At 45.6% G+C, this 23,852-nt stretch overlaps 1 protein-coding gene across 1 annotated transcript in view; it reads left to right on the top strand.

Moving 5' to 3' along the window:
* Positions 1–1,901: 1,901 nt before the first annotated feature.
* Positions 1,902–23,852, top strand: part of LOC147880787 (Lojap-related protein) — a 54,344-nt gene continuing 32,393 nt past the window's right edge. The window contains exons 1-2 of the mRNA XM_087370879.1: positions 1,902–2,669; positions 10,835–11,062. Coding sequence (XP_087227005.1) covers positions 2,007–2,669; positions 10,835–11,062 — 891 coding nt within the window. The 5' untranslated portion in view covers positions 1,902–2,006. The remainder of the gene's footprint in view (positions 2,670–10,834; positions 11,063–23,852) is intronic.

Here is a 23,852-nt window from a genome sequence, read left to right as displayed (position 1 = left end):
CCACTAACATTGCTTGCATGTAGCTTTATATTCCCTATGACTGTTGTGATTCGTATGCACGATTCAGCCAACCAATCCTCGTTTGTTACACTCCCTAACTGAGAGCATAGAATCATTACATATTTTATTTTTATTATTCTCTACACAATGCCTTGTTTGAAAACATCCAACAAAGTATCATCTCGCTCAAGATTTTGAATCATTCTATCGTCCATCTTGTTTTATGTGAACATAGCCCACCAATTATACAAATTGTTAGTATTCTTTGAGTGGACCGAGGAATGCCAAAAATCCTTCGAAACCCTCAAACTAGCCCTGGCCACTACATCAGTATTGAGCGCCTCGAGTTGGAATCTAATATTCCACGTTCATATAGATGCCTCCAATTTTGCTATCGGATGTGTGTTAGCCCAACTAGGGGAGCATAACTTGGACTACCCGGTGTACTTTGCGGGTCGAAAATTGAATGAGGCCAAAGTCAACTGCACAACAGAGAGGAAGGGTCTGGCCATGGTCTATGCAGTTAAGAAGTTCAGGAATTACTTGTTAGCCAACAAGTTTGTCTTCTTTATGGACCACCAAGCACTACTATACTTGGTCAACAAGTCATGCATGACGGGATGCATCACCAGGTGGATGCTAAGGATCCCAAATGGCAAAGCTCCGATGGGAGTCAAAGATGACCTCCCCAATACTTCCCTTTTCCTCATCGACATCATCCCTGAATGGGCCGCCGAGATTGGTCACTACCTGGCCAATGGTTTACCCCTAGGCCAAGCTCTCAAGAAAGATAGAGCCCACAAACTCATCAAGGATGCACCACCATATCAGCTAATTGCAAGCCAACTATACCACATGGGCAAAGACGGCATCATGCACAGATGCATATGTGAGCATGAATACATCGAGGTGCTCAAAGCAGCCCACTCTGGAATTGTAGGAGGGCATTTTGCCGCCGCTGATTAACACATCACATAAGGTGCTCTAGGATGGCCTTTAGTGGCTGACTCTCTTCGGAGACGCAACTAAATTTATCAAGCAGTGTGACCCCTGCCAGCGTGTGCAAATCATCCCAGGGGGGCCAGAGTTCTGTCTACGTGGGATTTTCTCACCTTATTGAACCCACAGTTTATGTCTACTATCTTTCATTGTTTGCCATCCTATCTTTTGTTCTCGTGTCTCCAAATCCTCGTGTCGATCGCATTTCTTTTTGCTTCTTTTTGCTTCTTATTCATTTAAGCATATGCCGACGCAACTTTGATCTTCGTCTTGCAGGCCTAAAATTGAACGCCGCTGCTAGAAGGAAAGGAATTCAGTGGAGTCTTTTCTGCATCGAGTCTCCTCGACGAGAGTCAGATCTTAGCTCATACTCTGATCTTCGTCACGCAGGCCAAGAATTGAGGAAAATCGCGAGAAGCAAGTGGAGTCTCTTCTGCATGGCGTCTCCTCGTCATGCAAACTAATCTTCTGTGAGTAAAGCCATGCGTGGACGCCACATGGAGCGAGTCGGCGAAGAGAAGGTGGGCCAGTCAGGTGAGAGCATGTGGAGAATCCTACATCCAAGCATGCACTGGCACCCCGCCAACAACGGGAAGACGTGTGGAAAATCAGGGGGGGGGAAGAAAAAAGGGATTGGAAATTACTTTTGCTTCTCCAAGCTGGGCCACCATCAATCAGGCTTCCCTGTGACAAGTGGCAGGCTAAAAAAATTAATTTTGTTTGTGTTTTAGAATTAAAATTTACCTTTTAATAGGGGCCAGGTGGTGAAATTTTCAAATTTACCTTTTAGTCTAACTTAACCCACGTAACTAACTAACATAACATTACCGTGACGTCCAGCCCTAATCTAATCCAACCCCCCTAACATAACCATAAATCAATTTGAGGGAAGAAGGTGTTTGGACACACACATAATTGCATATGCGCAGGAGCAGAAATGAGCCTGAGCCACACAGGTTTTCCCGTTGGTACGAGAAAGACGGAGTGTAAGTCATATTAAGGTGGCAATGACTTCTTTTTTGCGAGGAGCAGCTACGGGTAAAGCATTTCGTGCGCTGTTCTGTTTCCACAGAAACTTGCTTCGCTCTGCTCTTTCCCATCATTGTCTTCGTGGCCCTACTCAGCAGCCATATTCCCAACTTCAGCGAATTTCGCAGCTCCCACGTTTCCTACGAGGCACCCACATTGCGGTGCGTGATTATAGTACCACCCAGGATGATAGTTCTGGTGAGGCCGCGATTCTTCCCGATGAATCGCAGGACATTTTGGAACACGAAAATGTGTGCTCCAGGTCTTACGTTGTAGAATCTGTACGTAGACTTACGTCGGAAGATAGCGTGGATGATGAGCTCGGTGACAGCGACGACTCAATTGCCGCAGCAGAAGTAGGCACACTTATCTCGAAAGACAGCGTGGATGATGAGCCTAGTGATTGCGACGACACAGTCGATGCAGTAGACATGCGCACGCTGACCTCCGCAGAAGACTTTGGTGACAGCGATGAAGCCCTGACCACCGCAGAAATAAGCGATGTGGACAGTGAAAGCCTGTCGGCAGAAGATAACGAGGACGAGAATGGGGATGCTGTCGCTGAAGACGAGGATGAAAACGAAGACTCTGGAACTTGGATGCAATCAATTGACATTTCCAACCTGCCTGATAGCCTCGAGGTATTCTCTAACAGAGAGAAAGAGATGCCGAGTTATCAATCTCAAAATTTTATTTCTTGCCTTGAGTTTTCAATGATTCTCAACCTACAAAGTCTATCCTTAAAAGTAAGAGCCACGGAAGATGCCACCTGGTTGACACTTCAGCTGCAGTCTGATTCAAGAGATTCGAGAGAGAGGCTATTATCAAACATCTTTGCTGGGGGGTTAACAAAAAATTTGATGCGCACAATGATCTGTTGACAGCTGGAATGCTTCACGTGAGATTTGCAGTTTCAACGTACATGGTTTCCATTAAAGAAAGAGATCTAGAAATACATGCTGATTTGAATGAGTTGATAGAGACAGTTTCTTGAAAATTTTAAAGATTGCTTCTCAGATGCATTGCTAGGGGAGTTATCCCTTGAGAGACGAGAAGACCATTGTATAGAACTGATGCCTAGTAGTGAGCCACCAAATAGACCACCTTATAGGGTTAATGCCACTTAGAGAGGAGATTATGACTTAGATACAAGACTTGCTGTCCAAAGGGTTAATCAGCCCAGCTCCTCTCCTTTCTATTTCCTTGAACTTCTAGTGTAGAAGAAGGATGGTTCCTTATAGATGTGCGTTGATCATCATGCACTAAACTAAATGACTATTACGAATAGATTCCCTATTTGACACATAGATGATGTGCTACACTAGCTTTGTGGAGCTTCGGTGTTTAGCAGCATAGATCTGAAAAGTGGTTATCAAGTCCGCATACAACCACAAGATGTGCACAAGACATCATTCCACACTACTAGTCTGTATGAATACTTAGTGATGCCATTTGGGTTGACAAATGCCCTTGATACCTTTAATTAAATAATGGATCATATCTTCCGTCCTTACAGGCATGGTGAAGCTTTGGTGTTTAGCAGGATAGATATGAAAAGTGGTTATCACCAAGTCCGCATACAACCACAGGATGTGCACAAGACAACATTCCGCACTAGTTTTGGTCTGTATGAATACTTAGTAATGCCATTTGGGTTACCTCTAATCGAATGATGGATCGTATCGTCAGTCCTCACAGGTAGTTCACGAGCACCTTCTTTGATGACATCATAGTAGAGAGACTACAAGAGGATCTCAAGAGAAAACGCCACTATTGGGTGAAAACCTCTACTCAAAGATGCATTAAGGGCTCCATAAAGAGATAAGAACAATGAGGGGAGAGGGCCCCCTACCCTAGAGAACCAATTGGAAGGGGGTTGGGGATTCCTCTCGGAGAGGAAGCCACCCATCCAATCACGGATCCGGTTGTGTGGCACACTTATGCATGCTCTTTATATGATGTCCCGAGGCAGACATCGCTAGACATGTCCTCTATGCCAAGGCCCACTACCTGTCATCTATTCACTACGCAAAATGTGCGGGCTGCACTTCGCCGACTCCACAACCGGAAAGCACAGGATCACGAAGGTCTTCAGATAGAGCACTTCACACATGGCAGGAGGTCCTAGCACCGATCCTTGCACACATGTTTAACCTTGCAATTTGTCACGGCTTCCCACCAGCATGGAGCACCACTGCTATAGTACTGATACACAAAGCAGGAGACCTCATGGACATCGGGAACTATCGCACCCTCATGATTGGCCACACACTGGCCAAGATCTATGAATCGGTACTAGAGAGAGAGATCAGCAGTCATATAGAGGCACGAGGGCAACGAGCACTAGGGCAGGCAGGATTCAGGAGGCAACACTCTACTCTAGACCACATTTTCACTCTGAGGGCTATCATTGAGGAGGAGAGGTCCAGACATCAGAGAGTCTACACATGCTTCGTAGACTTTTGAAAAGCCTTCGACACTGTGCCACGATCTCGCATGATCAGGAGACTACAAGAGATGCAGATCCCAGAGATGCTGATTTGGGGTGTGATGAGCTTATATGAGTCAGTCAGAGGCAGGGTCCATGCCCCAAGCGGTCTATCAGATTGGGTCGAGAGCACCATTGGGGTGAAGCAGGGCTGCCCTCTCTCACCGACTCTCTTTGGACTCTACATTGATGAGATCGCATCTTTCATAGATCGCCTAGGTGGCGAGGGCTCATTATTAGGGGATCTCCTCATACAGATATTGTTATATGCTGATGATATAGTTCTTATATCCTCTTCAGCGGAGGGGTTGCATAGAGATTTGGAGGCATTAGAGGTGTTTCGCAGAGAAAGAGATCTGACGGTCAACCTTAGGAAAACTAAGGTTACGATCAGCAGTGACTCACTGACTTAGTTTCACCTATCGTGGTAAGCTAGTGCAGATAGTGCGGTCATACACATATTTAGGAGCAGTCTTCACAGGACCCATCTTCACGATAAAACATGCAGCCCAGGCATGGCTCACACGAGGGCGTAGTGCTTTGGTAGACTAGAGCGGCTGTGTTTCCAGGCACACTTTCAAGTTTTAGGATCCATCGACGAAGGGTTGGCTTTTCGACACACTAGTGCGGCCGACTGTCATGTATGCAGCACCTTTCTGAGGGTGCGATCTTCCAATGACAGACTGGAGGAGCTTTGAGTGGCTACAAGTGACGATGGGATCCAGGATGATCCGATGTAAGCCCTCAGTTCCACATGAGATAAAACAGGCAGAGTTCACCATGACACCTCTCCAGGTTGATGCCATCTTTCATACAGTGACTTTCATCCACAGAGTCTGGGACTTATATCTTTGGAGACTTCTAAGGTTAGCCCTAGAGTCATCCAGACGACTCGCAGAGAGCGGGGCAAACACATGGTATGCACGCATATCTACATCGCTTGCCAAGCACCTAGATGGACAGGCTTCCCCCCTTTTAGTACAGTATGGATGCACCTCCTGAGTCGATCCTGCGAGATGAGATCAACCGTATCATACGGTTAGACCTCCTTCAACTTCACACATCCCGGACTTGGGCGGGGGACCAGGAGCTCCCCACCAAGACCCAGTTTTATCGCAACCACTTCCTGAGAGTATTAGAGGAGGGATTCATTATCAGACCCTAGTATCTCGAGGATAGAGGAGTATCTCATGCACTGAGGATTGCCATTGGTCAGATGCGGGTTTCATCCCATCAGTTGAGGATTGAGGCAGGGAGAGCAACGGGTATACCTAGAGAGCAACGGGTCTGCACGCTATGTACGTTGGGGGCGGTTGAGACAGAGGAGCATTTTATTTGTGTTTGATCAGCCTACTACGAGATTCGGGGACGCTACCACTGTCTCTACCTAGAGAGGAGTGGCTTCGGTCCTTTGTCACGACTGATCCATTTCCATGACCAGGTCTGTATCGGGCTTTATCTGATGGAGATGCGACGACACATGCAGGTGCTTCTACGACAGATCAGAGAGCAGCAGGGGATGGTCAGACCACTACAGGACATAGAGGGTGATCGGGCACAACGGCACGTCACAGACTTCTATACATTTGAGTCAGCCCTCGAACACGGTGGAGTGGAGGAAGAGGAGCTAGCCGATATGAGAGCAGTCTGGATGAGCAGTAGCCGGCACAGTACCACCGAGAGAGGGACGCATAGGCCACATGTGCGACAGAGAGCCCCCTGAGTACACTCTATTGAGGTCCGACCTATCACAGCTTTCCTCAAGGGAGACCGATAGAGACGAGGGGTCACTCTAGACATAGCTCAGAGAGTCTAGAGAGCGAGGCGACCGCGCCCCCTACCGCAGCGCGAGACAGCACGACAGACATAGATACGAGACATTTTCGCAGCCCACCAGAGAGCCATCACTGTACCAGGCTTCAGTTTCGTCCCAGCGCCTGGATAGATTGATTATGATTATGATTATGATTATGATTATGATTCTGTTAGCATAGACTAGTACTCAGCAAGGGTCCTAGCATACCCTTTGCTTCAGCCCACTGAGGCTTGTATGAGTTCGCTTTTCTGTGCACTTTGTCCCATAGGCCCGCGAGGTCTGCAGTGGACGTTAATATATCTTTCTTTCTCTCTCTCTCTCTCCACTGTTGTTCAGTTCCGCTGCACTTCTCACATGGTATCAAAGCCAAAGGTTTGGCTAGAGACGTGTGCTGTGGAGAGGGCGTGGACAAGCTGTGAAGGTTTTTTTGGGTGCGGTTTGGAGCTGTTAAGAGAAGGACAAGGAGGTATATATTGTTTGGGAGTAAAGTTAAAGGGTGATTACTTTGAAAGGTGTTTTCAGATCTGAGAGGTGGTGTTTGTGAGGGCCAGACGTAGTGTTTGCTGCAAGATTTCTTTCGTCTCTTGTCAGAAGTCCTCTCCTCTCTTTCTCCTTTATATCCCTTTCTCTTATCCTCCTCTCTATCTTCTCCTTTCGTTCTACTGCCTCTTCCGTATAACATGGCTACCCTGTCAGAGATGGTGGAGAATAAGTAAAGATTCCAGTACTACCCACCTTCCCGGTAGATCATCAATTGGACAGGAATAACTACGGTGTTTGGCGTGTTATGATGGAGTCTGTTTTGCAATTATATGACTTAGCAGACATCATTTTGATGGTTGTCAAAAGGCCAAACCCCTTGCAGAAAACTTAGGGATCCTCAATCAGATGGAGGTCGAGAATTTGGCTCAACTCTGGGATAGAGTCAATTCATGGGTACGTTCTTTCATCTTTCTGAACTGTACTCGCTAAATTATAAATCATGTAAAGCATATGGAGGTAGCGAAAAGCATATGGGAGCACTTGGCATGCTTGTACAACAGGATCCCATGAAGTGCCCTCTACGGACAGCAACAATACTCCTCTCTATGACCCGACTTATACAAATATGCGCACTTGAATTGGTCGCAATTCTCCTTCTTGAGAAACTTGTTCTTACCCGTAGCTGCCTTAGTGATATAGGCCTCCTATTCATAGGGATAGATTGCATGCTGAAACTCTTCATCCAAAAAAGTAGAGAGCGTCTCATTTAAGCTAAAGTCATTGTTAACTCGAAGAATCTTCAGGAATTGTCATAGTTTGGTGACATGCTTGACAAAAGCAACGTTTTTGTATCATCTTCATCCACCCGAACTCGGAGGTGCACCAGTTGCTTGGTGATCGAATGAAGCTTGCTGATGTGGTCTTCAAGTTTGACTTCTGCTGACATAGTCAGTCCAAAAAACTCTTGCTTGAGTAAGTACCTGGGATTTTAATATGGACCCAAACAAAGTCTTTATTGTAACCCAGTCCTTGCATGTAGACTTGGACAAGTCGAGATGATGGCTGTACTTGCTTCCAAGCGCTATGCCAAGAATACGAAGAGCCTTTCATTCCTTGCTTCCCACTGAGTGTACTTCTCCGGTGTCTCTCTAGCAGCTTTCTTACTTGGCTTTTTCTCTGTTCCAGCGACAGTTGACCACCGACTCTTCTCCTTGAGATACAGGCAGACACTGAGTTGCCATGCTGGAAGGTTAGAGCCAGTAAACTTTTCGAATTTCGTCTTCCCTTCATGAGAAGACTCCACTATTTGGCTCTGATACCATATGTTGAATCAAACTCAAAAACTACTACATAAAATAGTAGAAAACGTCTCAGATGCTAGAAGCTGAGATAAAGAGAGAAGTCGACCATTCATATGAAAGCTGAAACTGTTCTATATTGCAAAGAAAGGCTGGTCTTCCTCTAGCTAACAACCAGCTTCTTTTACATTGTACTCACCATTCTCACCTCCTTTTGGAAGCTATTTTGTATGGTGTTTTTCAAGCATTAATAGAGTTTTCTTTTCTTTGGAAAGAAAAAAAAAGAAAGACAACAAAGACTCCAAGATTGAAATTTGGAAGCTATTTTAATGGTGTTTTTCAAGCATCAATAAAGTTTTCTTTTCTCTGGAAAGAAAAAAAAGAAAGACAAGAAAGACTCCAAGATTGAAAGCTCCTCATCCCTAGTGGGCTTGCTGGAGAATTACATCATTAAGATCAGTGCAGCAGCTTATTACGCATGTGCCATCATGTAGATGCCTATGAAGAAGTGGGTAGCAGCCATGATAATCACGGGCAATGCCTAACGGCGGGAGCCGAGAATAATTTAGAAGATTGTGCCACAAACTTGGGGAGCATAAACCACCAAATACTTCATATACAAAAGTTGACGCTCTCTCAAATATCTCCATGCAAAGCCATGCAACCCTCGACACTGCCATGTGGTCACAATGCTTACTCACTCCTATTATTTCAAGCTAACTCAAACTACTACTAAACCATGACGGCATACTATGAACCCTCTCAAGGTTTTTCCTTCCTAGCATACTCTCTATACATACAAGCACACGGAGGGAGTTGGCATTTGAAGTTTTTGTTATGAGATCTTGAGACATTCTTTATTCCGGTGTCGTAAGGGTTGGCTGCAGTAAGCTATCTCTTTCTCTAACAAACCTCCCTAGATCTGGCCGCCCTGCAGTTTTCATGCAGATCCAGATCAGCCGACCTGTATTGACCCACTGCCAACCTGATCAGTGCAGACCTGCCACATAGCAGGCTGAGCTGGTCTGCTGCTATCTGATGCCCTGAGCTGCTGTTGCAGGCCACTTCTCTGGACAAAATGGAACAGGCTGACCAGTTTGCTTTTGTTAGGGTCTTTTTCTTCTTTGTTCTCTCCATGAAACACATTATGCATAGAGGAAACATGAAGGCGCAAAAGGCCAGTCAGCTTGGACAAGGCTTAGCTCAAGCAACCTCTCCTACGGGAGCATGACTCCGTGGGAGTGCATGCCTGACTTGAGCACCTCCTCTTGCAGGATGGGAGATGGATGTGTTGGCCACGATGATGCAGCACATCACCCAAGGCAGGCCTGGGCATTCCATCATATTAGAGGATAGATTGACCCATAGACTTGGCAGTAGTATTGCAACATAGGGGCAAGCAACTCATTGTTGGAATGGTCACCTCCCCATCTGTAAGCCCCATATGAGGAGAGTGTGAGGGAGGGAGACCTAGGGCAGAACATGCCCAGAGAAGAGAGATGGAGGGGGCTGCCACATGGGCAGCACCTCACAGCCAAGAGAGGAGGATACGTCTCTAAGTACGGGTGATGACCCATGGTTGTACGGGACTGTGCAGATCCTTGGAGGCGATGACATGGCACTGACATCTGCAGGGTGTACGGATCTGTATGGCGCTGAAGAAAGGCCTGGCAGAGGCGCAACATGGAGGGGATTACCAGCAGCCTGGTCGGCCAGGTATAGGGCTGGTAGGGCTGGCTCCAGCCAGCCTACCATGCCTAGAAAATGGCAGGGCAGAGGGGGGTGGACCCTGTATATAGGAGGGCATCTGCCCTTGAAGTGAGGGCCAAAAACCCTAGTTTTGTGGGCCAGGGGCCCTGGTTATGAGAGATGATACCATGGTTTGCAACAGATGCCACTCTTTGATCCACATTTTCGTTCCATTTTGGCCTCCCATAGATGCATTTGGAGAAGTTAATTACATGGCACTTATACTGTGTTTTCTTTCCATTAAGGACTGCAGACATAGAAGCTGACTGCAGATCGAGAGTTCTGTCTGGCAGATGGTGTCGCCAGGGCACACTAATTTATATCTCATGTGACTTGTCTGCAGAAGGAGGGCCAATGGAGGCCGAGTTTGTTTTAGGACTTGAGATCGATTCATGTGGACTTGGGATGTGATGGACTTGAAGGTAATGAGTATCAGCTCCTCACATAAAGGCAACATGTAAGGTGCGAAAGACTCTCAAGTGCAGATGGTTACAGCAAGGCCATTGGCCACAGAGCTTACAAAGTAGAATAGCAACTCCACACATGAACAACAGTATTTGTCATTGATGAGGATATTGATGTTTGGCTGTGAAAGAGACATGGTGATAAGCGTTTGAGTTTACTTTGACAAGTCCAACAATATTTTCAGCGACTTTTATTTTGAGGAATTGCTTTTCAATATATTTGCATACTCGCTGAACTTTCTTCATGTAGTTTAGGCAGTGTTGAGGATTTATAAATAACTGTAGCTTGGAGTATTGCCATGGTCTCTATAATAGTTGCTTTTGTGATGATTCTCTATATGAGGAATTTTCCATAGGTAGAAGGCTTTTTGTAATTATTTGGAGCTTTGACAGAGAGTGCAGTTTGTATCCATGCTTTTCTAGTAGCTCACATGCCATGCACATGCTGATCCCTACCTTGTTTTGTTGACTCCTTACCCAGCTGTCTAATGGCTGCAGGTTTTTGCAGGGCGTGCTAGAAGATGATGATGGCTTTGAGAATGAAGAATTTACCACTGAAGGTGACGTGGAATTACTTACACTTGAAGAAGTAAAGGAAGTGCTGCAAAATGTTCGTGCAAGAGATGTTCAAATTTTCGACGTCCATGACCGCTGTGAATGGACAGATGTGATGGTCTTGGCAACTGGTATTTCTGATCGGCATGTTCGTGGTATTGCTGATGCTCTGGTTTATAAGGTGCAATGAGGTTTACTTGCTTCCCCAATGAATGTTGCATTTCATACATTTTCTTATTTCTCTTGTTTGGTCTTTTGCTTATAACCAATCAAAGCATTAATTCATGATTCTGCATCTGTTAGAAACATGGTGGAGAGAGAGAGAGAGAGAGAAGGTTAGGGTGTGAAACCAATCCTATGAAGGTGGAAGTGGGTCACCTACTAAAACCAATCCAGTGAACCTACTAAAACCAAATCAACACCTAAGGTCAATAAGGAGAAGTGGGTCCCCAAACCTATTAGTCCTCCTATTAATCCTCCAAGTGAACCTACTAAAACCAATCCTATGAAGGTGGAAGTGGGTCCCCAAACCTATTAGTCCTCCTATTAATCCTCCAAGTGAACCTACTAAAACCAATCCTATGAAGGGAGTCACCTACTAAAACCAATCCAGTGAACTTACTAAAACCAAATCAACACCTAAGGTCAAGGAGAATTGGGTCCCCAAACCTATTAGTCCTCCTATTAATCTTCCCAGTGGACCTACTATTTAACCTATCCTATGAAGGTGGAACCTAAAGAAGTTAAGAGGGAACCCTCCCTTACTAATATGAATCCTTTTGAAGCACTGGCCGATTAGGACAAGTGAAGTACAAGCCTTTATAGGCTACACACTTGCACCAACTGCATATGGGATAAGTCCCATAGTGACATGTGGCACTCACACATGACTCACACACATGAACTAGTATTGGAACTCCTAGTACTACACACCAACACATCACATCACCACACTCTCTGGCTATGATATCTCCAACACCCCCCTTCAGAGCAAAGATTGTGAGACCCAACACGTGAAGAGTAGACCGATCCCCCCTCCACAACAATATTGCAAAGAGCAAGTCCAACTATCAAACACCTCTTGTGTGATAGTGACTTCTCAGTCAGCTTGCAACCGGCAAGGGCATGATTTGAGCTTCAGAAAGACTTTAGAGTTGGTGATTTTATTATCAAACAATGTCTCGAGGCGATCCCAAATCTCCTTAGCTGTCGACTTGAAGTCCACATGATGGATGAGAGAGTCGGCCAAGCAAAGACCAATGAGGGGAATGGCCTTAGCATTTTGTTGCTTCCAAATCCTTTGGTGTTGTTGATCAAGTAATTCAACCTTGTCATGCTCAACAACATCCCAAACACCTTCACGCACAAGAAGCAGCTGCATCTTGGTTTGGCATGTGGGAAAACCTTCCCCTTTAAATTTCTCCACGAGCAAAGAGTTGGAAGACAATGAGGACCTTGATGAAAGGCGGACATGACAGCAAGCCGGAAATGCAAGAAGGAAGCTAAAGAGAGCCAAAGGAGCGCTCCAAAATGCACAGCAGCTGCCTAGGGCAGCCCCAAGATGAATGAGAGGCAAGGAGCAGCCCTGAAAAGGAGTGCGAAGGAGGCGGCTCTGCAACAGCAACCCTAAAACAGCTCGCACATGCAAGCAGCTGCTCCAAAATAGGTCGAAGAGGCCTCCAAATGACTCGAGAATCTGCAACCAATGTGCGTGAATGAACAGTTCTGCTGCAGCGCCTGGAAACGCTAAAAACGGGATTGTAGATGTCCTGAAATGACTCGAATCTCCACATGCGCAAGCAGCTCTTGAGAGGCGTTTGAAGATATGTTACTGCAGCAAAGATTCGATGCCCTGGTATGCTCCGAAATACACAGCCCTTGGAAAATGCTCCGAAAAACAAATGGTGGCCTCCACGTAGCATTGGCAAGAGCTTGAACTGCTTGGAGGTGGTCTGAAACACCTCAAAAAGCTCGAAAAGGTGGCCAGAAGGGGTCAGATATGCAGCTGCCTCAAGGCAGCTATGTAGCAGCAGCAAGGTGGCAGGAGGAGGTGCTCAAAATGGGTGCATACAGTAGGGAAGAGGAGGCGAAATGAGTACAAAGGAGACGGCTATGAAGAGGTAGGCTATGGTGAAGCTGAGTGGGCACAAAGGAGGGCAAATGGCTGCAGGACAGAGGTGAAAATGAGCAGGGCTGAGGTGGCTGCAGAAAGAAAGGCTAGAACAAAATTAGGGTTCCGAGTTAGGGTTAGGTCTAGGATGACGTGGCAGCTATGGCAGGGTGAACCGCTTTGATACCATGTTAGAAACATGGTGGAGAGAGAGAGAGAGAGAGAGAGAGAGAGAGAGAGAAGGTTAGGGTGTGAGGAAATGATACTCAAATGAAGACATGAAGAAGGCTTTCATTCGTTCATCAAGTATGACATGACAAGTGAAGTACAAGCCTTGATAGGCTACACACTCAGACACTTGCACCAAGTGCATATGGGATAAGTCCCATAGTGACATGTGGCATTCACACATGACACACACACACGAACTAGTACTAGAACTCCTAGTACTACACACCAACACATCACATCACCACACTCTTTGGCTATGATATCTCCAACAGATTCATTCATTTCAGATGATAGTCTTGTAATGAACTAGAATCCCTGGTTATCCTCAAATTCCTGATTTATTTGTTGAGACACGAAGACTCTATGGCTCTTTACCAGGCCCTCCTACAGCCTCAATGCTGCAGTAAGTGCCCACATGACCTCTCTATCGGGTATTTCTTTCTCTATCCTATTCAATCAATGGAAGTTTCTTAGAGTTCTAGGATAACCTAAGAGAACCTTCCATTAAAGAGTGAACAACAGAAGCCAACTCGACGATGGGGGTTCCACTCAAGGCCTTTCAATGCTTGAAACTCAGGCATAATAGGATGCTGGGAATCTGTCTACTATCCAGGTTGACGGAACAGTCCTCGTTCTTGTGTATTACATGGAATTTTCTTGTAAGAGAAAGGTGAGGATTGTCTAACAGTGATGACTTGCACCAAGTCACGGCCCCTTGGGCAACCTTGTTAGAAATCAACCAACAGAGGGTACACACAGCGGAAGACTGATAGAATAGCCCATGATCTCACACAGTGTGTGTGGGGTGTGGAATCACAAACTTCTTTACTTAATGTGCATCACTCACATAGATGTGCAGATCAGGAAATAGACAGTAAACATAGCTAGATATAGAATCCACCACAACAATATATTTCCGTCCAAAACTATGGACACAACAAAAGAGAGAGATTTAGAGTCCCACCAATGGTGTGGTCCTCTGATCTTACCAAAGGTCCTTCTCTATCTACTAGTCTCTTCTAGAAACCCTGAGTCTTCGTGCTCCACCTTGAGCGTAGTAGACTCTTTGCCCAGAATGATCCTCTCCACCTTGCTGCCTATAGATCAGCCTAGGTGGGCAACCCTTATAGCTCAGTCTGCAGCTTCTTCAGGTCTCTTGGTCCTCCAAGGTATAGGCTCCAAGATGGGTGGAAGTCTGCTCCTGCTGCTTGTGTGAAGGCTGCTCCAGAAGATGTTTTGTGAAGGCTGCTCCCTTTTATAGGCCTAGGGGCTGCTCCACCTGGTAGGTGAATATGGGCCGACCAGACTGTCCTCCCCTACCATCGACAATGTTGGACAAGTACGGGGTTTCACAATTGACCTTGAACAACAACAAAATCGAATGCAGATGTTTTCACAACCAAAATTATTTTATATCAATGTTGTCCTCCACTATACAATGAATCAAATCCTCACTCGAATCTTCCAAGTCACCCTCATGAGATTGACTCTCATCCTCTCGATCATCCATGGATAGGATTTGCACATCTTCATCATGTAAATTGAGTTCTCCTAAATCATTGTCTGAGAAACCCTTTAAGGAACTCAAACTATCTTCACATTGCAAAACTCTTGTAGAAGGTCATGGGAACTGCTTAATACATTTACTTTTTTATCTTCCATTTCATATTCAAATACATGTCGCTTTCTAAGCGACCTGGGGCGGCTCTCTTGGGCTGCTGCCAGGTCCCAAGGGCAGTCCATATTGGGCCCTACCCTTGGGTTCTTCTAGGGCTGGATGGCTGGCTATCCAAGGCCCCCATCCCTGCCACATATGCCCTGATCTACTGCAACTGTTCCACCACCAACAGGCCCTATTGCAGGCCCCAATCCTGCCCTGCCAGGTGTCCTAAGGAGGCGACTGCCTGCTGCAGCATCTCTGCCTCTGTACGGCACTCTTGCAGGACCTGTCCCTGCTTCCATGTCTGTGCCTACCTGTCCAGCAGGTCCCTTATGCTGTCGCCATCTGTCCAGTGCTCTGTTGCAGGTCATACACCTGCCCACAGGCCCTGATGACATCAGTGGGGATGTCATAGTAGCTAGCCCTTGCTATGAATGATGGAGTTTATGGTTTTCAAGTTGTGAGTGACTATCATGAGATTGAAACTGCACTATGTTGTGTTTTTAGAGGATGAGTTTGGGAATGTTCCTGGATTCATCTAGGTATACACCTGCCCACAGGCCCTGCCACATAGGCACCCATGTCCTGGGACACCTTGCCTTGATAGCTGTCCACATGGCAGCGTGTGTGCTGCCCATTTGGCAGTCTCTGCCTTTTTTTGTGTGCTGCCCATGTGGCAGCCTCAATATCCCCTGGTCTACCTCCCCCATGCTCTCCTCATTTGGGGGCTTACAGATGGGGCGGTGACCTTTCCAACAAACCTGCCATGAAAAGTCTAGACTCCCAGTCATGCATCAGACAATTGGACATTCACGTCCAACTTGTGGGCGCTGATGATGTCAGTGGGGATGCCATAGTAGCTAGTCCCTGCTATACATGATGGAGTTTATGGTTTTCAACCTTGTCCGTGACTATCGTGAGATTGAAACTGCACTATGTTGTGTTTTTAAAGGATGAGTTTGGGAATGTTCCTGGATTCATCTAGGTATACACCTGCCCATAGGCCCTGCCACATAGGCACCCATGTCCTGGGACACCCTGCCTTGATAGCTGCCCACATGGCAGCGTGTGTGCTGCCCATGTGGCAGCCTCTGCCTTTTCTGTGTGCTGCCCATGTGGCAGCCTCAATATCCCCTGGTCTACCTCCCCCATGCTCTCCTCATTTGGGGGCTTACAAATGGGGCGGTGACCTCTACAACAAACCTGCCTTGAAAAGTCTAGACTCCCAGTCATGCATCAGACAATTGGACATTCACGTCCAACTTGTTGGCCTTGCAGTGCCCCTATGCTTTCTTAAGGATTTGTTCATTGGCAATGAAAGAGAATGTAGCTCTCTACATTGGGAACAGGTACACATAGGCTTTCTTCTCTCAAGGGAGTCACACGATGGTGGCATCTAGTGAAAAAAGGTACAATGGTGAACAGTGGTTCTCACTAATGGTGAATAGTGGTTCTTACTAGTCGGTAGAAATTCAGCATGCATGTGAGATACCAAAATTTATGAACACCAAATATACTACTAGGCTCTCTCTCTCTCTTGCATGCATGCATACACGCACCCGCGCACACACGGACGCACGCACGCACACACACACACACACACGTGTTTACAGTTTCCTACTTCTGTGCTGAGTCTACACAAGATCGTCCATAAGCTTTCACAAACAAGAGGACCTTACATCTTTTGTGAGTCTAGTCTTGATAACATGAGTCAAGAGTCGACATATGGGACCCTCTCTCACTCCAAAATTAGTTGCTTGAGATACAAGCCCAAAAAGATACAACCATTCAAAAGTTTCAAATCATTGAGCATATACTTAATGTGCCCCATATGAACATAACATAAGCAGAAACTTGTCATTCCACAATGTGTGAAACCGACATTATGTGTGTTTCACCCTGAACTAGCACAAATATTGATGCCATGGTTCTTCCGCTGCTCTTTTCCTTAACAATAATGCTAAAGGAATAATAATATGTCTGACCATACACTGCTCTCCATTGGGATGCTTGATTCCATAAATTTTGGGTACAGTTACAGAATCTTTTGGTAAAAAATTGAGGCGTATGCATTTGTGCATTAGATTGCACTTAATCTCGGCAAGGGATTGCTGTGTCTATGGTTTGTGAAAGAAAGTGCAGGCCCTGTGCTCACTCAAGTTGCATTTTGATCACAAAATGACTTCCATAAGTGTCATTTTGGAGCGTGTAGCAGTTGCGCTTGTCCTAGAGATGATTTGGAGTGAAATCAGCTAAGAAATGAGGCTGAAATCACCGAAAAAGGTTGCTTGAAGAAGGTCACCAGACTGAACTGGAGCAATTGGCAGCAAATGGTACGTAAGAGGATGCACGAGGGGAGGCACCAACAGCAATGAGAGGCTCTGACACCACTATTGGGTGCGGGGAGCAATTGAATGGAGATGGAATGCAAGGGATCAAAGAACAAGATGAATTGAATGTACTTGCTAATGGATAATGAGAAAGTACAAGAGGTGGCCAATGTAGGCCTCAAAGTCAACCATAGGTAAAGTCGACCTAAAGGTTGGCTGATCCTACGAGGCACATTCCATAGCTAAGTGCTAATAAGGGCAGCTTATGGATATCATGGATCAAATTTTTTTTAGGGACCTGCCACAAGCAAGTGCCACATCATGAAGGGGTAGCTGTGGAAAAGCTAATTTTGCAATACATGTGTCTAGTGAAGTCTATTCTTGTGTGTGGCTTTCACACACTTTTTACATGCTGTCTCTTTGTGAGAAAAGTCAATAAAAGTGGGCTGATTTCTCCATTGTCTTACTTCCTTCTGTTCCCAACAAGATTGTGGGACTTTAGAACAACAAAGATATGAATTTGTACAATATATAAGAGATTGTGATCCCAAGCCACTTGTGTTTCTATTCTTGAAAGTTTGTCTATGTAATTGTCACGGGGACGTGAAGTTATGAACCGTGTGACTAACTTTGGCTTAGGGGGCTAGCCCAGGGGAAGCGACACTCCCAAGAAGTCCCTAGGTGCACACACTAGGCCTACTTGCTAGGGGCAAGGCAAGGTTTAGAGGGGTCTTAAAGTTAGGCCCAAGGAAACCAATGTTTCATTGGTTAGAAGGGGTTAGGACTTTAATGTGAGGGGCAAACCAATGTTCCATTGGTTTGGGAGGGTTAGCATTAATGAGGGGCCATGTGGCAATCCCCCATGCATGCATCTCCCCCCTTCATTCCTCTCTCACCAATCTTGAGGCGCCATTAATGCTTGTACGGGCTTTTTGACGTTGCTGGTTTTTCTCTCATTTTCACGCATCCTGAGGTCCTCTCTCTCTCTCTCTCTCTCCAAGGCGCTCTCTCTCCAAGGCTTTCGTACAGCTGTACGGAAGCATTAATCACGGATTGTTGCACGGGATTCAATATGGGCTGTACGGAAGAGGCAACATCCCAAGGCTGATTGTATGGACCCTTAATCGCTGCTGTTCGGACTGTTTCACGACTCCCAATGTTGGCTGTACGGGACGTCATTAATGCTGCTGTTGGCTGTACGGGCGTCATTAATGCTGCTGGCTGTACGGACACTAAAGGCTGCTGTACGGACAGCTTGGGCACTCTCTTCAAAGGCTTCTCCATGCATTTCAAGGATAGGCTGCGTGTTGCGGGTGGACCTTGCCATGGCAGACTAGCTCTTTCTCTCTTGCCCTGGCCTCTTCACCAGTGAGCCTTGCTCTTCTCACATTTCTCAGCTCCCAGCTTTCCTCTCTCTTCCTTCCCCTCTTCTAGTTGCTAGTTCCTCTTGCTAGCCTCCACACTGGATCTGTTGTTGTTTCGGAGCTGGATTGAAGTCAGTTGAAGCTGCTTTGAGTTCTTGTCGCTATCCCTTTCATGTGATTGCATTTGGTGATTTTTGGAAGCTTGTTGTTGCTCCATTTGTTGTTTGGAGCTTCCTCTGGACCTTACAGGCTTAAGCAGACACTCAGTTACAGAGGGTGTGCCTGGGAGAGTGCCAGAGGGGCAGCGTATTGCATTTTGGAAGCCTTGAGGCTGCTTGAGCATTTTGGGAAGTGTATGGATGCCTGGTCATTAACAGTTGGTTACAGTCTTTGTGGAATGCTTGGATACCTTTACAGTTGGTCATGGACAAATGCTCAAGCAGCCTCAAGGCTTCCAAAATGCAATACGCTGCCCCTCTGGCACTCTCCCAGGCACACCCTCTGTAACTGAGCATTTTGGGAAGTGTATGGATGACTGGTCATTAACAGTTGGTTACAGTCTTTGTGGAATGCTTGGATACCTTTATAGTTGGTCATGGACAAATGGTGAATGCCTTAGCTTTGCGTTGGCACTTTGGGTACTAGTGTGTGCACTAGGATGGAATGCAGGTTATAGCCAAGGTTTGGCTTGGACAGTGAGTGGAATAGCTAGTGGGGCTGAGCACAAGGGTGAGCCCTTGTTGTATGTACCAATTTCATTCCTAAAGAATAAATAAATACCGGAAGGGGTGCCAAGTGTTTGGGGCCAGTGTGGTGTCTTGTACTTGCTTTCATTGAGCAGGGGCACTCTAGCGTGTGAGAAAATGTGAGAGAGCAAGAGTGAGCAAGATGGAGAGTGAGCTGAACGTAGTTCACTCCCAAATGTCAATTGAACTGAAGTGAATGAAATATGAGTACAAGGAAAGAGATAAGGGTTTTGTCTAAGTGACAAAACCCTATCTAATCACTAACCGTATTTAGAGATTGGACCGTGGTTAGGGGGAAAAACCTCTAAGAGGGAAAAGTGCCCTAACTCACTTATTATATTACATTGGCCACTGCCCAGAATATATTAATAATTCTAACACTCCCTTGCAGTGTCAATGTGGTGTACATGTAGGATCAATTACCAAAAGGAGATAAGTTTAGGGCACTGCGAAATGCCTCAAACTTCTCATGTGGAAGTGCTTTGGTGAAGATGTCTGCAACATTGTCATGTGTTGACACATAGGTCATACTGATCTCCCCTGCATGCAACTTCTCTCTGACATAATGATAATGAACCTCAATGTGCTTTGTGCGAGAATGAAACACAGGATTCTTTGCTACTGCAATAGCACTCTGACTATTAGTGAGAATAGGAGAAGGACCCTCCAATATGAGACGAAGATCAGCGAACAAACGTCGCAGCCAAACACACTCAACTGTTGCTGTGAAAGCTGCCTTGTACTCAGCTTCACATGAGGAAGTAGCCACTGTAGATTGCTTCTTGCTCAGCCAAGAAATGCAAGCGTTGCCCAAAAAGAAACAATTACCACTAGTGGACTGCCTGGTATCATAGTCTTCAGCCCCCCAATTTGCATCACTGTAAGCATGCATCTGCAAGTCACCCCCCTTGGGAAACATCAGGCCAAAAGACTTTGTGCCTTGCAAATATCTGAAGATGCGTTTTACAGCTTGCCATCCACTGAAGGCTTTCTCCCATGCCATGCCTCATAGGGAGTGATTGTCTTCAAAGCCTTTGTAGGATCCCAATTCAAAATATAGTTGGCACACATGAGGCAACTTCTTGTTGGGGTATGTCAATGTCCTGCCTCTCCATAGGCACACTTGTGATCCTATGTGTGTGCTAGAGGGGCAGTTAGGTGTGTTAGGTGGAGCTAGATGCCTCTAGAGGATAGGGGAGAGATTCTAGGAGCTTGGTGGCCTTTGGTATGAGGTCATCTATGATGTCAGTATGGATGTAGAGGTAGCCTACATATGGCCCTCATTTCTCTTCATTCTTAGAGACAGTTCTTCATTTGTGTCCATCTTCTTGTCTCCATTTTGCTCAGCTTGCTTGTTTCCAACACTTCTTACTTGTAAGCATGCATCTATCCATCTCCATGGCAGTGCGATTCTTCCGCTCATCTTTGCCATTCTGTTGAGGTGTAAGCCTCATTGTAAGTTGATGCATGATGCCTTTCTCCTTAAAAAATGCCTCAAATTCATGAGACATATACTCTCCACCTCGATCTGTGCGAAGTGTTTGCACCTTGAGTCTTGTCTCATTCTCAACCATAGCCAAAAAGTGTTTGAAATGCATAAACACTTCTGATTTTGCCTTGAGACCATAGACCCAAGTGTAGTTGGTGAAGTCATCTATGAATGTAACAAAATAGAGAGAACCCCCAAAAGCAGGTGTCCTCATGGGATTGCAGACATCACCGTGAATAAGCTGTAATTTCCGTGTAGCTTTCACTGCACCATCCTTCTTGAAGGGAAGTCTATGCATCTTGCCAAGGATGCAGCCTTCACATGCATGAGGAGGAGGCGACTCCAAAGGAGGCAATGCATCAACCATATCATGCCTCTGAAGTGTCATTAACCTGCCATCGCTCATGTGCCCATACCTGGCATGCCATAACTCCGTATTCTGCGTTGTAGCAGTGGGAGTGCTCACTGATAATGCAAGATCGGATCTTTTTTCATATAGATCAAGCTAAAAAAGACCCTGATACAAAGTGCCAGACAACATCAAAGCATAGTATTTCTCTTTGTCTTTGACTGCGCACTTGTCTTCATAAAAAACAACCTGAAATCCTCCTCTATTGAGTGAGGACACTGAAAGCAAATTCTTCTTTATGCCTGGCACATAGAGAACATCTGAAATTCTGAAATCTGTGCCATGAGTGGATGTGAGAATATCCACACACTGAATAAGAAGAATTATTTGCACAAGTCACCTTCTTTTTGGTAGGTGGAGGATGCAGAGACACAAACAGACTCTTCTTGGAAGTGATGTGCTTTGAAGCACCACTGTCAAAATACCAAGTATGAAGTGTCTCATTGACACTAAGAGAGCATGCATCCTTTGAAGGATCATAGCTGCAAGTCAAAAAAGCATATGGGTCATCGTCATTAGTGGCTGTAGCATCTGAACTACCCACTGAAAAATCTGAAGTGCATGACAAAAAGGCATAGTGCTCTTCCACAAGGAGTAGTTGGTGCCATCCAACTTATCCTCCTGTGTGAGAACTCCGAACACCTCATTGGGGTTGTTCAGAGCCATTTTCACTAGATAATCTCAAAAAACACAGCAAATTGACCAAGTAAAATCCCTTTCTGGGATGTCAAATGCACAAGTAAAATCTGCAAAGAAAATCTGCCCACAGTGACAAACACTGTCACAGCCTATCAAAGGCTCAAAATGAACTTCGATGCTTTGTTGAATGCCCAAAAATCTGCAAATAGAATCTGCAAAAAGTGGCAAAAGTCTGCAAATGAACTCGTACCGAGTCCAGAACTGCTTGCAAACTTCCAAAATGCTCTTTTACCTGCAAAATTGCAACCCAAATGCAAAATCCCCAATTTCTTGTGGGAAATTGCATACAAAAGAGGGAAAATGATCTGAAAGCCCCAAATGTTGCACAAATTGCATGCTCCTGCAAAAGCCCCAAATTTCACTGCCAAATTGCAGTGTGTTGCAAAAAGCCCCAAAATTCTCCAAAACTTGCAGATCTACTGCAATGTCTACTATAGCTTCAAATGTGCTCCCAAAAGCAAAGCCAAACAATGGCTGATGCACAACTCAGCCAGCCCCAAATGTTGCACAAATTGCACGCTTCTGCAAAAGCCCCAAATTTCACTGCCAGATTGCAGCGTAATTGCAAAAAGCCCCAAAATTCTCCAAAACTCGCAGATCTACTGCAATGTCTGCTACAGCTTCAAATGTGCTCCCAAAAGCAAAGCCAAACAATGGCTGATGCACAGCCGAGCCTGCAAATGAACTCTGCTTGCAAATGAACGGACACCGAACTCTGCCTGCAAATGACGGACATGGAACACCTTCAGCCTGTAAAAAATTCTGCAAGTACAGAGCTGTACGGAATTATATGGACATACTGTATGGACTGTATGGATGTAACTGACGCAAAAGTACGGACGGCTATACGGAAGTGTATGGACGAAATTGACGAGCATTACAGAAATGTACGGACGGCCGTACGGAAATGTACGGACGAAACTGATGCACAGTACGAAAATCCGTGCAATCATATAGACTGTACGGATAGAATGCGCAGGTGTGCAGACGGGATGTGCATGTGTACAGAATCTGTACAGTTGTACGGACTGTATGGACACAATGGAGCTGTACGGACGTCCGGGGGCTGAAGCTTGGCGATGGAGCAAAAATGCGGGAGCTGGAAGCAAGAGGCTGGGAGCAGGGAGCATGTCCGGGAAGGAAGTGCTCTGATACCAAATGTGAGAAAATGCAAGAGAGCAAGAGTGAGCAAGATGGAGAGTGAGCTGAACGTAGTTCACTCCCAAATGTCAACTGCACTGAAGTGAATGAAGTGTGAGTACAAGGAAAGAGATAAGGGTTTTGTCTAAGTGACAAAACCCTATCTAATCACTAACCGTAGTTAGAGATTAGACTGTGGTTAGGGGGAAAAACCTCTAAGAGGGAAAAGTGCCCCTAACTCACTTATCACATTACATTGGCCACTGCCTAGAATATATTAATAATTCTAACATAGCCTCCATCCAGTTGCTTCTAAGTGATATTGTTTAAAGTTAAGTGGTTGGAAATGATGCAATGTGGCTGTGAATAATGAATATGCAATGCAAATTATGGTCTACTGCCCTTTAGGAAACTGAAGGCTGGTTACAGTGATTTTGTGTGATTTGATATGAATTTGCAAAGTGTGCAAATTGAGGTTCAAGGCAACTTTCTTTGTATGGGGCCAGATGGCAAAGGAACCATGTTGCTTAAGACCTTTGAGTCTAGGCCGAATTCAAACTATTGATAGTTGGGGTGATGAATTGGTTGGATGAAAGAGCAAGAGCTTTGTAACCCACAAGAGAAAAGAGATCAAAACCTTCAAAGCTTGGGAACTGCACAGAGGACCAAGGGAAGAAAAGATATAAATTTTGTTTTCATCTTCAGATCACAAGTTTCTCAATACACCTTGGTCTTGATCGAGTCTTCTCATGGAGCTCTATGAATCCAAACCAAAGACATCTGAAAGAGTCAA

Source organism: Dipteris shenzhenensis, chromosome 32 (genome assembly GCF_047967505.1).
Source record: "Dipteris shenzhenensis isolate YYH24624 ecotype China chromosome 32, Dip_SZ_1.0, whole genome shotgun sequence".
In the NCBI taxonomy this organism is placed as follows: domain Eukaryota; kingdom Viridiplantae; phylum Streptophyta; class Polypodiopsida; order Gleicheniales; family Dipteridaceae; genus Dipteris; species Dipteris shenzhenensis.
Note: the sequence above shows the minus strand (reverse complement) of the source record. Positions and strands in the feature narration are given on the sequence as shown.